The following is a 16,588-nucleotide window of genomic DNA, read 5'->3' on the forward strand; positions in this document are numbered from 1 at the left end:
GTTGTAAATGATACTTTGCTTCGTGGTTCTACAGCCCACTGCTGACTTCAACCCAGTTAGGAGTTTCCTCATACACTATATGATAAAAGTTAAGAAAGGCTTGTGTAATATCAAGATTTTTCCATCTGCTTTGTATCCATGTGTGTGAGCACACTATAACAGATCCTCAGTTACTCAAGGTATCAGTCTGTCAGACAGTGTCCTGTCTTTAAGCTCCTCCGTAGGGCTGACTGTCACACAGGCCGGCCTCCATCTGGGATAGTAATGAGATTGTCTCCCCTGTTTATCTGCCTGAGGGGGTTACGGGTTAGTGGGGTGTGACCTTTTGGCCACCCAGTCTCCACTTTCAAGGGATAAGCCCGTCAAGGACAAAGGAATCTGTATGTATGCAGTGTGACCATTTTCATCAGAATACAAACCAGGCAAAGATAGCTTCACAGTTTCTTGTAGTCGACTCACTCAGATATTTAACCCACATCCTATTCTTTTCTAGTGCGTCCCACTTTCTACGGAGTCGCTCTTTTCTGCTTATCTGGGTAATTTTGATGGCAAAAGTCCAGTGTGAGAAATAAAACTCTCATTATTCTCTGGACATATCAGAAAATCATGTCAAACACTCCCAAGCAATTCTTTTTTTTTAATGAATAACACTGATTCCAGCTTGTAGGTGGGTGGATCTTTGTGGGGATGAAGCACCATCCTTTACTGTTTCACACGGACAATACTGGTGTGAATACTAATTTTCGCAGCTGGTTTGGGATTCTGTATTCATACTCAATACTTCTAGAGGACTAATGAGCAGTGTGTTTGTGGCGATCATATTTAACAGGGAGAGCTGCAGTGGGAGGACTTGACCTCTCAGTTTGGGTTATTTTCAATCCTTTTCTGGCTAATTGGAGAGACCCAAACAGAACAGCAGTCTAATCTTGTCTCTTAGGCTTCTATTAAAACACACTGCTATTTAGCTATGATTTTGTTCAACAGATGCTTGTTTTCACCTTGACGATTGTGTTTTTGGGTATTTGGAGTTAAAATGTTATCAGTCTACAAATCCTATAAACAACATTATTTAGTTTGATGAGTATCTATGTCTTTGACTTCAATCCTGAATTTCCTGTTTGATAACTTCTGTCTTTAATCTGTGCCTGTCTGTATATACAACTTTGGCTTGATGAGGGTCATTGTGTTTGTCCACGGCAGGAAGATCTGTGTGCACTGTAAGTGTCGGCGTGAGGAACATGCAGTGACAGCCATGCCTGTAGAGATGGAGAAGACCGTCACCAAGCTGATGTATGACTTCCAGAGGAACTCAACCTCCGACGATGACTCAGGCTGTGCCCTGGAGGAGTACGCCTGGGTGCCACCGGGACTTAAACCGGAACAGGTATCTGCAGGTTCCCTCCTACCCTGCTCTTATCACATCACATTACATTAGCAGTGGACAACACTGAAATTAATATCAAACATCTGCACAAGGCAGCTTTCCCAATAGGCTTTATGCAAGACAACAAGCATGTTGTCTTCTCACGGACTTAAGCCTGGTTTATAGTCGGTAACGCAAGACGCAACGCAAGCCCTTGCGCGGTTGCAAGCCCCCCCTTGCGTGCTTGCGTGTGTCACCTCAATTTTCTAAACTTTACGCAAGACGCAAGCACAAGCCACTGGCTGTGTTCGAAACCGCCTACTACTTGAAAACGGCATACTCATCGATCTGACAGTATGCAGAGCGTTACACACAGTGCACTTAACTCCTGCCCGAGCCCAAATCAGCCAGCCTGAAAAGCTGATATCCTTTAAGCTATAAACTCTGTAAATATATAACTTTAGCAACATTTGAAACATTTTCAGGCGAGAAAGTAGTCGTTTAGACCCCCAAGGTGTTGAAAATCTGACAAAATACCGGCTATTTACAAGAAGAAGAAGCATGAATCCACTCGAAGAGGTCCTGGCGGTGAATTTGCTTTCATCATAGTAGGCTTGTCATTGAAAAAACCCGCTACTCCACCTACTGTCCTGGCGGTGAATCGCCACGCAGCACACGCAAGCGCCGACAAAGCAAAATGAAGTATAAACGTCTCGAGCCATTAACATATGCGCAAGACGCAAGCGCAAGGGCAGTTAAAAGAAGTATAACTCAGCCTTTACTGTCGATCTTGCACAGTTGGGTGTGGAGACACAAACCTGTGTGTTTGCACCCACAGCTTCGTGAGAAAGTGTCCGTCCTCCAGAGTTTTGTTAAGAGCAAAGTCTACACCAATGATTGGTGTTTTGTAATCACATTATACTTTACAGCAAAAGCTGAGCTTTAAGTTTAGTGATCAAAATGTGTGAATAAAACGTCTTTAAAAACAGTGGTGTTGTACAGCATGATATCAGTGTGGTTGGAAGGCCAGACAAAGAAGATTCCAGAGATGTGCACAGGCAGGTTTCACTTGGAAAATGTATTACTTTCTCACCACATGATGGTGTTCACCTCATAAAGATTCCCGGTACTGCCTTGTATTTTACCACACCCCATGTCTAAATGTTGTAGCTGCTCACTTATACCTAATGATAGCTCATCCGTTGTGCTGACTGCAGGCTAATGGATAACAAGGATTATGTTTCTCCAGCACTGAGATTAATCTCCAATTCATTAAGGTTGCAAACATGTTTACAGTGGATTTCATAGCCCTCATAAATGCTAAGTCAAGCTCGCATAACACGTTATATGACCCCATGCATGTTGAATAAAATCCTTTTTAAGAATAACTCCTCTGAGCTGTAACCGTGCACCAGTTTTATTGGACAATAGGAGCATTTATGGAAGCTGGTTTCATTTGTTCATGTGCTGAGAGCAATGGGCTGGTCAATACACTTAGCACAGCCTCCCGTTTTCATCTGGGTGGACTGAGAGCAGCTATTTTTCATCAATCTCCGGGGTCATGCTTATAACCCCGAGCTCAATTACGTTCTTGTCTAGTGATGATAGGATCTCAGGAACAATAAGGCGATAATGGGAAATGGACTGGGAAGATGGGCAAAAGGACGATGATGAACAGCCATGAAAATAAGTGAGGGTTTTATTTATTTCTCTGTCTTATCATTTGGACAATTCCCATAAACAGAAACGGCCATCTTTAATGGAAGACTTGATCATTATAAATTCTAAACTGACTCGGTTTTTCATCCATAATGGTCAGCAGCACATGAAATAGCACAGGATCTATGTATTTTCCCAATATGGGGAAAATATTGTTTCTTAAAAGTGTGTCACAAATGTGGAAGCTTGTTGTGTGGGGCAGAAGCAAACAAAAAGCTCAAGCTTGGTAACTAAAGGGTGGGTTTTAGATTTCCCCACTGGGAGCCAGACTTCTGTATTAGTCAGCTATTCATCCAGTAGGGGTGTCAAGTCACCACACTGTAATGAGAGATTTCTACTCTATAGTTTTCAGTCAGATATATTTGAGGGATAACTCAGCACTTATTTAGGACTTCCTCTGTCAACAATATAAACCCTACAGATGCCTGTGTCAAATTTTAGCAGTTTACTAGCATATATCAAAAATGCTCACGAAGTAAAATCATTTCTATCACTGAATGTAACCATGCATTGTTGTGGACTTGTTATTGAACTGCATTGTGAGGAAAGCCTCCGCTCCTCCAGCTCATCTCCATCCTTTAAAATAACATGCTTGGATGTTGCCAAGTTACAGCTCATCGAGGCCAAGAATGTTGCTTAGCAGTGGCCTGTTAGTGGCTTTTTTTCTTCTTTTTTTGCCATCACGTAGCAAGAGCTTCAGTCTTTAATTTTGAGTTGAGATTTAGGTAGTTTCTCAAACAACTTGCATGTGGGCTATTTGAGCAGAAATTCAGTTTAAGGGCATCGCTGTAAACCGGTTATCTTTGCAGAATCTGAACCAGATCAGTTAACTAAAACTGCAAGGGAACGGCAGGCAGTTTGACCTGTTCCTGAATGGACCTGAACACACTTGAAACAATTCCAGTCAAAGACGTGGGACAATAAATCTGTCAGCTGCTGACCTGATTACAGCTGTCTGATTGTGATTGACAGTGTGTAAAAGCTCATGGCCTCTTGAAGATGAGGCTGATGAGCTTGTGTGATTTGCGGGTTTTCCCTTTTGGATCAAAATAACTTAATTTTGGGGATTTTCATCAACTACTGCATGCATCGCTGTCGTAAATGTTCGTGACTATTTCATCCCTTGCCAACCTGAGGTCAAAATCTTTGTCCAATAGCTTGATTTATGACCAAATACCTTCAAAGTTTATGACATCCTCATCAACCTGAGAACCTTTTGTGTGGTGACTTATGGCCAATTTATGGTTGCACGTTTGTGCCTCTTTGCATACGTCTTAAGGCCATGCAGAGTGAAGGATCATGGGAATTCAAACAACAATGAGCTCATGAAGACTCGCTTGTGTGCAGAAGAGCAGCATGTCGCCCCTGGGCAGTTGTAATGTGTAGGTCCAATGCTGATTGGCAAATCTTAATGATGAAGAAGTAAATAATCAAGAAGTTTAGATAAGAAGTAAAGGCAACGGCTTCACTGAACAATTTACGTTGTGTTCAGTACTCGGATCCACAAAGCAGTTCGGTCCTTCAACACTGTCTGCTCGCAGCATAGAAGAGTTAGAAGTGCACAGATATGCTTGGCACCAATGCAGAATCCAGTATTGTATAATGCCTGGACCTTTAGCCTGTGGGTATAGCTGCTAATGTTTCGGGGCTTGTGGGGTAACCAGCAGATAATAGGGCTCAAACCTCGTGCTTGATATAAAGAAGCTAATAAAAAGCTCAGTTGTGGTCAGGTGATAGCCCATGGGTTTAATCACTTGTGTGTCAGAGGCTATTTCAGCCTTTGCTCTCCACCAGTTCTTTTGCCTGCATGCACCCGAAGACCAACTGGTTCGCACAACTCAGACTTGTACGCTATTAAAGCTCCTCCGTTGCTATGAAAACACTATCTTTCCCACCATGGCTAAGTGGACCTGCCACTGCTTCTTAACAATATAATATCCCTCTCCATTAAGTGTTGCAAAGTGTGTTGTCGAAAGAATGCCCAAGCCGGTGCCTAGTGGCGTTTGGCCATGAACAGAAATGGAAACCAGCTGTGAGAAACTATCTCTCACAACACTCATTTTCAAAGTCCTACCATTAGCTTTTTAAAAACACTCCCTTCAGTCCAGTTTGAAATTCTGCCCTGTGTTTAGTTTGGTCTGCTTTCGATTACAGTTATTATCACAAGCTTCTTCTCCTGGTTCTCTCTGGAAATCTGTGTCTGCTGTGCGTCTGCATAAATATGTGTGTGTGCATGTGTGTATCATACTTTAGATCTTTTCCTCAGGGCAGTGAGCCTTTCACCTCCAGACTCTAACCTGTTGTTGGAGGCATGTTCTGTAATTTATCATTATGAGTCTGTGTGCAGGCATGTGTGTGTATGTAGTGCGTGATTAATCAGTGCTCGACTTGATTCAGTCTTTCACGGACAATCCAGAGATCGGCCCTGGCATCCGTCCTGAGTTGTGCTGCTTTACACAAAGCCCCTCGCCAACGCCGGTGGAAGCCAGCCAAAGCAGAACAGAGGGAATTAAGTTACACTTCCAATAAGAGCCGTAAATTCATCCCAACAACAAACACACATGTATGAGGCTACTTTACAGAAACGCAGGCTGCCTTTGATGTTGAATGTGACGAAACAAATTTGAGACTTCAACTCAAGGATATGTTTTAAAAACAATAGCCTTAATTGAGGCCCATACTCACTAATGCTGGTCTGAATTATTCAGGTCGATCTGTTTTTGTGTGACAGACTTGGCGTTATTGCCAAGGACAAATCTGGTGGCTTCTCATCAGTAAATCCATTCAGCAGTCCGACAGGTCATCACAACAGACATCACCCAGTCAGCAAGTATTGATCACCGACATAAAAGACATCAATGAGTTTTCTGCTCTTTACTTTCGTGTCTTTTACTGAATCAAATGTTATCCTCCTGTTATTTGTCCTTTCACTGTTCCTGCATCTTTCCAACATTTTTGTTCATCACTTTTTTCCTCCTTTCTTTTTGACCTCTGTCTTTTAAAATCTTCCTTAAAGACCCTCTGGCTCTCTTGTTTGGCTCCTCCCCCTCCACTAACATTCATCTGTAACTGCCTGACCTTTGTTATACTCCGCCCCCTGTTACAATCTAATAACGATAATAATAATAAGAAAAACTGCAATAAATACCACAAAGATAGCACTCATTGTCTTCTTTGGAGGAATGACCAAGTTAGTTGAATTGTCCAGATTAGCCTTAATCTGCTGCCGCGCGCGGCCAAATTCATGTGGGTTAATCACTGCTTTGGTCGTGTATATGTGGTGAGTGTGTGCACATTTGACAGATCAGTGATACATTCCCATGTCAATGTGCAGAGATGGAGAAGTGAGGTTCCATTAAGTCTCCGCTGGTTGGTCGTAAATCAAAGTGATTTTTAAGTGTGTGTGTGAATGTGTGTGTGTGTGTGTGTGTGTTGGTGACTCCCATGTAGATCTTGACACACCAGTTTTGTCTTTTCACAATTTTCTTTTTTGGCACTGAAATGATCAATCAACATTTTAATAATGGTTTACTTGATGTGAACAATTTATCAAACGAAAAGCGGTTTGATGTAGTATCTTTAAGGTAGTTTCCCTTTTATTAATAAACTGAATCCTTTCAGATTTTTTTTCTTTTTTTTTTTTTACAGGTGAAAAAGAATAAATTAATCACTGTAATATTGAACCTTAGACATTTCATTTGGTGACATTTCACAGAAAATACAAATGTTTAACTGAGAGCTAAATCGATCATGAAAATTACAAACGTCTGCAGACCCCATGTATTTTGGGTTTCTCCCTCATCATCTCGCTATCTCTGGGGTCTCTTCAGGTTCATCAGTACTACAGCTCCCTGCCTGAGGACAAGGTGCCCTATGTGAACAGCCCAGGAGAGAAATACCGCATCAAACAGCTGCTCCATCAGCTCCCGCCCCACGACAATGAGGTGAGAGTCCAAACTGAGGCCCTCCCCCACCTTCATCCATTTATCTTCTCCTCTCTCCCCGCCTTCAGGGCATTACAAAGCTAAGAGGGGAGCAAAGGGGAGACAGGCACAGGAAAAATGGAGTCTGTCTTTTTAATGGGTGTGAATGAGATAGCAGGTGATTGTAGCTGCTTATTAAGATTTGTTACTTTAATAAATCTTTACCACAATTTGTCTTGAGATACTGGTTTTGCCCTTTAAACGTGGCACACTTCCTTAGAGAACTGCTACCCTGCAGCGCACACAACGTTAGTTGCCTTTTTCTTTTCGCAAGTATGCACACTAAACCAATTTGGCGATGAATGGGCGAAGCACCACTATTGAAAGGAGGGTACATAAAGGAAAGGGTAATGTTTGTAAAACTATTTGGTAAGGCACAATCTCTCTAATGTCCTGTGAGACATCGGGTTGATTAGATAGACAATGAAATGAAAGCCATAAGGAAAGAGCACGCTACCTGCAGTAAAGCATGGTGGAGGTTCTACCATGAAGGGGGGCTGCTTTACTATTTGTTGTACTGCAGGAATTGAAAATACAAATGCTTCCTGTAAAATGTCAACGAACGTATGCAATTCTTTACATAGCTCCATTTTATCTTAGCAACCTCCCTTTTCCCCATCGACCAACAAGAACTCCCAGAGTGCTGGACACCTTTAGGTTCCTAGAATTCCTAGAACTAGAATTAGACGCAGAGCCTTTAGTTTTCAGGCCCCTCCATTGTTGAGCCAGCTGCTAGTTTGGTCAGAGACACTTCCTCTGTCCCCCTCCCCCATATAAACCTTGAAGATTGCCTTTTTTAAATAGCATATTTATTTCATTCATTCAAATTAGATTATTTTTGTGCTTTACTTGTTTTAAATGCTCCTTTTTTAAATTCTCGCTTTTATTTCTGCTACATATTAATGTCTGCAAAATGCTGTTCTAATCTTTAAATTTTTTACCTTTTACATTTGTTTTTGGGAAGTTTCTATGGAAATCAAGCAGAGTTCAAAATTTTATTTATTTCTGAAGATATGAATTAGGAATAATGTGCTGACGAAGCAGGAGTAGATCTGGCCTGGACTGTGACATCCCCCTCGAACATTAATGAATGACTTCTATTTTGTTTAGTTAGCTATTTTCAGATAACTACCTTAAACTCCCTGCCTGTGCGTAGGATCAAACATTTTAAAAAACAATGCGTGATAAGCATGTGTTGTGTTCGTGTCTGTAGGTACGCTATTGTAACAGCCTGGACGACGAGGAGAAGCGAGAACTGAAGCTCTTCAGTAACCAAAGGAAACGGGAAAACCTCGGTCGTGGCAATATTCGTCCATTCCCTGTGACGATGACGGGGGCGATCTGCGAGCAGGTAGCTAATGGAAACATCAAGAACTGAATTTTTTCAGTGGCGCATGATTTCACTTCTAAATGCCACTTCTGCATGTTGGAGCCATGACAACAATCAGTCACAAGTGACACAGTCAAAAGTGTCTCATGTGTCTGTTGGAATGAAAGCAATGAATCGTGGGGAGTGACCTACTGAGGGACTTTCTGACATTTAAAGTGTGATGATGTATGAGAGCTGGCTTATGTTGACACATGAAGGGCAGAGATGCATCATTTATCTGTGTTTTCCCGCAATGTTTCTGACCTTTTCTGTCTCACCTCAAAGTCTTAAGAGGTTCTTGCGGTGATGAGTCTACATGCAGTCTCATTTTCCTCCCGCCAAGCCAGCTGTCAAACTCCGGCAATCCCACAATTTGTGGGTCACAGTTAAAACAGCCCTGTTATTTTACAGTGGTATCCAGTGTCCCATCAAATATTTAATATATTGCTTACTTGTACTCTTTTTGTAGCCCTATGGGAATACTGAGTGCAGTGGAGTGTTCTTTTAACAACAAACTTGCACACTTCAGCATCCGCCTGCCATTTATTACTGTGTGTGGAACAGGTTCAACCAAAGTGTGATGGCGCCCCGAGTGTATAGCTGCTTTACTGCTGGTGTTTCATGTCCAGTTAGCCAACGCTCACAATAACACACCTGCAGTACACGAGGGAGCTGAGTCTGAGTGAAAGTGTGTATTGATTGAATTCCCCCACCCCTCCTTTGGCCTCCTTACAGCAGCAGGCTCTGTTCCAGTGAGACAACCTGATTGTACCCCGAACTCGATCTCCACCTTCCCACCCCTTCAAATCTACTTTGCTGCCGGGCCACTCTTACTCATTTATCTTCCAGCTTTTCTGCTTTTACACCTCAGCGCCAGTCTCGCTCTCAGTTTTATCCTCCCATATATCTTTCTGTTTTATTCCTCCCTGTTTTCCCCATGGTGACATCCAGTAGCACTTCAGCCTCCTCTCACCCTGTCTGTGCATGTTTAGGACTCATCTTAAAATGTATTTTTTTCTTATTTTTGTTTTCATCAGTTATTTATATTGATAATAGTAGGAGTAGTACTGAACTCAGGTGCATGATACATCCGTCAGTGGTCCTTCAGATGCTTCTGTAACTTGTCTTGATCCTTCTTGTGATATCTAAAGGACTTCCAAAACAAACAAATAAATTAATTCATTAAACGCTTTTTAATATGCCACAGTTGACAGTTGAACTCAAGGAATCTGTTTGCAGAATTATGAGACAAGACTGTCTCACAGTCAACATTGCTCTAAAATGGAAGAAGATCAGAACCATCAAAAGCAAAATCATCTGATCTGATTGGTGTTGAGGAATTCAGGCCCTAATCATCACTTCATTAATATAATTTCTGCGTCAAACATGGCGATGGCTGAGAAACAAGTCAGGACTTGAGTGAGACCCTTTCTTGAGTGCTCAGGATTAAAGTCCGAGACATAACAAAAAGTGCAACTGATTAGAAAAATCCCCATTGACACTGTATTCTCTGCTTCTTTAGTAGGTGTGTCCAAAATGTCCCGCAAAAGTGTAATTCTCTTTATCTTCAAATGCAGTGATAAAGAGGAAAGAGGAGTGTTACATTTTTTTATTTTTTTTATTCAAAAGTTGCCATAGACTTTTTCTTTCCTTTCTCTTTAGTGTGGAGGCCAGATTAATGGCGGCGACATCGCTGTGTTTGCATCCCGAGCGGGTCACAGCGTGTGTTGGCACCCTGCCTGCTTTGTGTGCAGTATGTGCAAGGAGCTCCTGGTGGATCTCATCTACTTCCACCAGGACGGGAAAATCTACTGCGGCCGGCACCACGCAGAGAGGCTGAAGCCTCGCTGCACAGCCTGCGACGAGGTAGATTCACACGCACACACAACATGCCTGCCCACAGATGACTATGTATTTATAGATGCACATGTAATGGTCAGTAGAGCTATTTATAATGCATTCACAAACACGCAGCTTGCACTTACACATGCCTACATACACACCAAACAGCTGCCATATGAAGCTCACAGGTTTTCTTCCTTAATGGGGTCGGCTTTCAATAGCCTGATCTCCCAACCATTAACACTGACTTACTCTCTTACTGTGCAAATGGGAATGAAGACACTGTTAGTACTTAAGAGTCCCCCCAATGGTTTAACAGTAGCGCCGTTAAAAGCAAATGCACCACCTAAATTTAACCAAGTCCCCACTCACATTAGCCTCCTACACAAGTCGGAGACAAAGAGGCTGATCTCAGAGTTCTGTTCTGCAGAGAGGTGGTGTGGTTGGAGGAGGAGGGAAGCGAGTAAAGTCTTTGTGTTGTCATTCAGCACTGAGTAATAACCCAACTGTGATAAACGATACTCTTTCTTATTTCTGCTTTCCTAGATCATCTTTGCGGATGAGTGCACTGAGGCAGAGGGTCGTCACTGGCACATGAAGCACTTCTGCTGTTTTGAGTGCGAGACAGTGCTGGGGGGCCAGCGTTACATCATGAAAGAGGGACGGCCTTACTGCTGCTCCTGCTTTGAGTCCCTCTACGCAGAGTACTGCGACTCCTGCGGGGAGCATATTGGTATGCTGGTTCTGGTCTTTTTTTCAGCACTTTATAATGAAATAGTCAGTGGGGTTACATGGCACTGAAAGGATCGGATTATTGGTTAAATTACAATAAGACTGAGTTATTACGTTCATGTAGACACGAAATTGGATTGGATTACTCGCGATCGGATTAAGACCCCGAGATAATTCGGTTGAAAGTCAAATTAAACGTGCTTGTAGACGGTGAAGCACGTAGTGAATTAGACTGCGTTCTGCGCATGCTAAAGATTTTTTCCCGGGGTCGTGAACCGGAAGTCGGGAGAGACGATATTACTGTTGTTGTCGCTGTCGGAAAGAAACAAACAACGTGATGGAGAATGCGCCGTTGTGCAATAAGCAGCTCATCACAAACGAAATGTAGAGGGACGTAGCTTCGTCTTGCTTTTCGTTCGCCATTTTCTCGAATGCCTGAGTTTGTTGTTGTTGTTGTTGGTGGTGAAGTGGCTCTATTAGCAATAGTTGAAATGGGTACAGCTCCACCTATCGTATCGGAGTATGACATGCTTTGTGCCTCTGATTCCATTCATTCACCGCCATATATCCAAGGATAATTACCGTTGCTCAAATAAGGAGCATAACACAACTATAGCTATAATCAAATTAATCTCATCATGTAACCCCACTGAATGTCATCCGTGGGGCAAGGGTGCATGGCTGATAGACACAGAAACCCCAGTTTACAGAGCACAAAAATATAACAAGCACATATCAAGCAGCTTGATGTCAAGCTCTGGGACAGTGGCATGATTGTATCAAGAATATCTAGAGACTTTTCAACCTTTCCTTTAATCCTTTAAAGTGTCAAATTCTAACATCTCACAACCTGTAGTTGTGGAGGAAACCCCACTTGGAGAAGAAACTGGAGCATTTTTTTCTGCTTTTATACCAGTACAAACAGATCTGTATGTCTAGGATTTCCCAACATGTCGTCCAGGTGTGAGTTTGGCTCCTATTTCTGAACAAATTTGATCTGCAATTATTTTTTCAGACTGGAGACAGAAAAGTGTTTGGCAAAAAAACTGGAAATCCTAATAAATTGGAACCACCAGAAAACACTCACAAACCAGATGGCAGTCATTAGCAAATAGCTGGTTTTCTTTTCCCCTACGACTTGAAACATTCTCAAAAGCAAGCTCCATAATGAGTTTGCCCCACAGCACTTAAGTTACCGCCTCTAGCTCCATTTTCTCTGTCAGCGAGCTAATTAAAATATGCTGCTATTTTTACATAGCGAGACAACATTTTTAAATGAGACATTAAGATTTTGCCTTGTGTTTTAACTGAATATTTGCACATGTGCCACACTCTGTAATTTTATCTCAGCCCTCTATATTCATGTCTGTTTTTTCTCCCGCAGGCATTGATCAAGGACAGATGACGTATGACGGGCAGCACTGGCATGCCACAGAGGGCTGCTTCTGCTGTGCCCGCTGCAAACGCTCTCTGCTGGGTCGGCCTTTTCTGCCCAAGCAGGGTCAAATCTTCTGCTCGCGCTCCTGCAGTCTAGGGGAAGAGCCCAATGGCTCTGACTCTTCTGATTCTGCCTTCCAAAGCGCTCGCTCCACCAGAGAGTCCAGACGTAGCTCCAAGACTGCAAAGAGTGCAGGGGGAGCAGGTGGGGTGCAGACTGAGAGGTGTTCAGGCGAGGTGGACCCTCTGTCTATACAAATGGATCTTCTGAGTCTGTCCAGCCAAACACCCAGTTTGACTCGTGAGCCACCTTCCTGGCAGAACCAGGAGCAAGCAGGTAATGGTTACGGTTATGAATCACAATCTAACCCAGCGACCAATCCCACTCCTCTCCAGCTCCTCAGCCAGTGCAATGTCAGGAGTGCCTATAACTTGAGTTCTGGACAAAATAATCAACAGTATGACCATAGGATCAAGGAGAACGGAGGTTTAAAGCGACCCCCAATCTCAGCCATGAAGGGCCAGTCTCTGAATGAGACGTGGTTCCAACAGGCGGCTCCAGAAGAGTACTATCTACCCAAACTGCGGACCCAGAAGAGCTTTACTGAGATGTCCCATTGCTCTCAGCAGCACAATGGCTTCTCCTCGGACAAGCGCTCAATTAGTTTGCACGGCTTTCAGAGGGACAGAGATGCAGGGCCTCAAACAGCTGCCCAAGTAGCAAGAAGCAGGAACCCCATTAATGCACTTAACTTCACAGAACAGCTGACCCCGCTAGAGCAGACCCCAAGAGGATCCATGGAGTCCCTGGCTCTGTCCAATGCTACAGGTGGGTCAGGTAACTTTGAGTGGACTTACTTAACTTACTTAATAACTGTAATGTTATTATTGTATATGTCCTTTAACTGGAATTGATTTACAATTAATAAAACAAAAGGTTCACATTTTCCTTCCACTGTTTCCTTGCAGGTAATTCAGCAGATGGTGGAGGAAAGCATCAGGAGCACCTCTCTCGTTTCTCTATGCCAGACCTGAGCAAAGGCTCTGGAATGAATGTGTCAGAGAAAAGTAACATGGACACACTCAATTCCTCCGGGCAGTTTCGTAGCTCTGAGTCTATTCATAGTCTCACTGCCGGCCAGTCCTACATGGAAATGAACCCTCCAAGGTCTTCTCAGTACCAGGTGCAGTATTGTGACCCTCCTGGCATGGGTGTGAGTATGGCAATGACTCATTTACCACCTGGCTTCACCTACCAGGACGAGGATAGGATTAGCCTGGTTAGCAGCGCCAATGCTGCACGTCTGCCACCTATTAGTGAGCGCAGGGTGGGTGGCGTTGGAGGGAGGGGAGCAAGTATCCGAACAGATGCTCCGGAAGAGACCCCACAGAGGCGTAGACACCACCATCACCGTGCCCGAAGATCCCGACGATCTCGGTCAGAAAACGCTCTAAATTTGGTGTCAGAGCGAAGGGTAAGACTCCAGGAGAGGCCGCAGCTGTGTGTCCGAGAGGATTATGACCGCTTCCCACCACCAAGGAGTGCCAGGGAGCAGTTTGGAGTTGGAGGAGGGAGATACCAGCCCCAGCTCTTCAGGCAGTGCCCCAGGACCACATCAGACCTGACCCTGCAGAACCCTGGGGCTGGCAGGCGCACTGGCTTGAGCCAATACTCCTGGGATGATTATGAGGACGATGACTGGTGCTCCACCTGCTCCTCATCCTCAGAATCAGAGGATGAAGGTTACTTCCTGGGCGAGCCCATCCCCAGGCCCATCCAACTGCGCTTTCTCAGCAACCAAGAGCTAGTCCATAAGTACAGCAACACGGGGATAGGAGGACCTAACCGCAGCGGACAGTTACACACCCGCAAACGCAGAAAAAGCAAGAACTGCATTATCTCTTAACATCTGGACAGTAAAGTACAATTTGTTCAGCTTGTGTACACTAGCATTCTCCACCTGGAACAAAATAACATGTCAGTGTTGAGTGTTGATTATCATGTAGTTGAAAGTCAGTGATGAATTGCAGTTGGTAGACCGTGAAAAAGCCACAGTGTTTGCATGTTTGTTCATTTTAATGTTTCAGAGTCTCCTGAGTGCTACAGCTAACGGTTACATGTGCAGTTCTATCAAGTCACAACCTTTGTCAAAAGCTGATGTGCAATTTCTTTCGGTCATTTCTTAATTTCCATGCAGCAACAAGTGTACGGCAAGTTCTGTTTGGTACAGTTTTACATTTTCACGCCATGCGGTTTAGATATAGGATATATTGTACTATTGACTTAAGTTCATAATATGTACATAGATAAATGAATTAATAATTTCACTTAAGTTAAAGAAGTCTGTGTAAATACGGTTGTAAATGAGCCCTCACATATTTTTATATTTTGTATGGATAGAATCATTTATGTATTAAGATATCTATGATGTAGAGACAGAACATAACAAAAACAGAAAGGAAAAAAAAAACTTATGCATGTGTTATTTGGCTGACCTGGTCCTGCATTTGGAATAAAGGAGTATTTCAGTGAGTTTTGGGATCGACAGCTGGTGTTTCTTCACAGTGTGACAACACATGAGTGGTGAAGTGTGTAAAACACGTCCTGTCTCCATCTGTTTAATGCATAAATGAATGACAATGTGGTGTAGAGGCTGATTAGAATCATCCTCGTCTGAACTGTCAGATGGTAAGAAGTGGAGGTCACGACCAAACACACAAAGTGTATTGCCCTGTTAGCAGATGCAGCTGAAGTTTGACATAATTGCATCAACCTTCACAAGTTGGAAATTACTTTCAAAAGGTTTTCGAGATGTATTGATTGAAACCAGGTGAAGATGTAACTATTTTTTTCCACGCTAGTGAGGTAGCTAAAATATTCTTGGCCTGCTCAGAGTACGCTTTAGCAATTTCTGTGGCATGACCTTTTTTTTTGTCCATTTACTTGCTAATCTAACAACATTCTCATCAGCTTTATCTGTATGTTCAGCCAAATGTTAACACGCAACACACTAAGATAAAGATGCTAAATGTAGAAAACACAGCATATGCTTAAAGCACGTAGCATTGTGATTCTACTCTTGATGCCAGGCCCTGCAGCAGTCTCCACTCGGGCTCCTCGTAGTCGTATCTGCCTTTGATAAACTTATCAATCTTTGCCTGATCCAGAAATATATTACCCGCTGTATTCTGTATTAGTTTAAGTCTCAGCTTTGGGGTAACAAAGAACATTTGGTTTGTTATCACAGTGCTGATTTGCTGGTGTTCAGGGTGACATTTTTTTTTTTAATTTGGGTGCTAGTCATGATTGGGATGAACGGGGAGTGAAAGTGCACGTTAAAAGCTTTTTAGAATGTATATGACTTTATGCCTGTGGAGTATCTAGGTACACCAAGGTCCTAAGAGAAATGAAAACTGAGAAGAGAATATAATTTAGTTTGCTCAAACCTGTTCCTAAAAAGACAAAAAAAAAAAGTTTTCCAGGCTTAATTTCTTACTTGAGAAGCCAGAAAATGTACAGGTCTGCACGCTCTTGGAAAACACTGACATTGAAATGTTTTTTGTTGGTGACTGTGTGAACAGTAGACGGTGGTCAGAGTGCTCTCAGCTTGTAGAATCAGACAATCGGACAAACAAAATCCTGATGAAGCAGCTAAACTAAAACTCAAAAGGGGACCATGAGAGCACACACAACACGGTCCGCGATTTATTGTTGTACAGTCCGGAGTTACAACACAGACCATGCTTGTAAACCTAGTCTGTATAACTTTCTGATGGAGAAAGTTTGTTCTTATGTCCTCATTCCTAGTTGCTTTTAGCTCAGCTCTGCCATCAGGTTTTGTTTCAGATTCCTCCAGATTCTGCTCTGACTTCTTACTACTGCAAGTAAGACTCAGGAACTTCACAGAAGGTAAAGGTAAAAAGATAAATAAATTTAAATATTTATTTCAAAGTAAATCCTCATTTAGATGCTTCAGCCACAGATTGAGAAAACCAAAGAGGTGTCACAACCTCCAAACTCTGATTGTTGCTATAAAGACTTTTAGCCTGTTGGGGATCGAAACAGCTTAGCCTGAAAAAAACACCTAATTAAATGTGTGACATAAATTTTTTCTGTGCCGGATACTATGAAATAGGATCTTG

At 42.9% G+C, this 16,588-nt stretch overlaps 1 protein-coding gene across 2 annotated transcripts in view; it reads left to right on the forward strand.

The window, feature by feature from the left end:
* The window catches only part of prickle2b (prickle homolog 2b), an 88,265-nt gene extending 73,286 nt beyond the window's left edge, over window positions 1-14,979 (forward strand). For both annotated transcript variants that reach the window (XM_075460426.1, XM_075460427.1), the window contains 7 exons: window positions 1,201-1,384; window positions 6,913-7,026; window positions 8,279-8,416; window positions 10,097-10,300; window positions 10,823-11,009; window positions 12,393-13,274; window positions 13,415-14,979. In XM_075460426.1, coding sequence (XP_075316541.1) covers window positions 1,201-1,384; window positions 6,913-7,026; window positions 8,279-8,416; window positions 10,097-10,300; window positions 10,823-11,009; window positions 12,393-13,274; window positions 13,415-14,352 — 2,647 coding nt within the window. In that variant the 3' untranslated portion in view covers window positions 14,353-14,979. The remainder of the gene's footprint in view (window positions 1-1,200; window positions 1,385-6,912; window positions 7,027-8,278; window positions 8,417-10,096; window positions 10,301-10,822; window positions 11,010-12,392; window positions 13,275-13,414) is intronic.
* Window positions 14,980-16,588: the final 1,609 nt, after the last annotated feature.

The sequence above is a fragment of the Odontesthes bonariensis genome, chromosome 3, assembly GCF_027942865.1.
Source record: "Odontesthes bonariensis isolate fOdoBon6 chromosome 3, fOdoBon6.hap1, whole genome shotgun sequence".
Lineage (NCBI taxonomy): Eukaryota > Metazoa > Chordata > Actinopteri > Atheriniformes > Atherinopsidae > Odontesthes > Odontesthes bonariensis.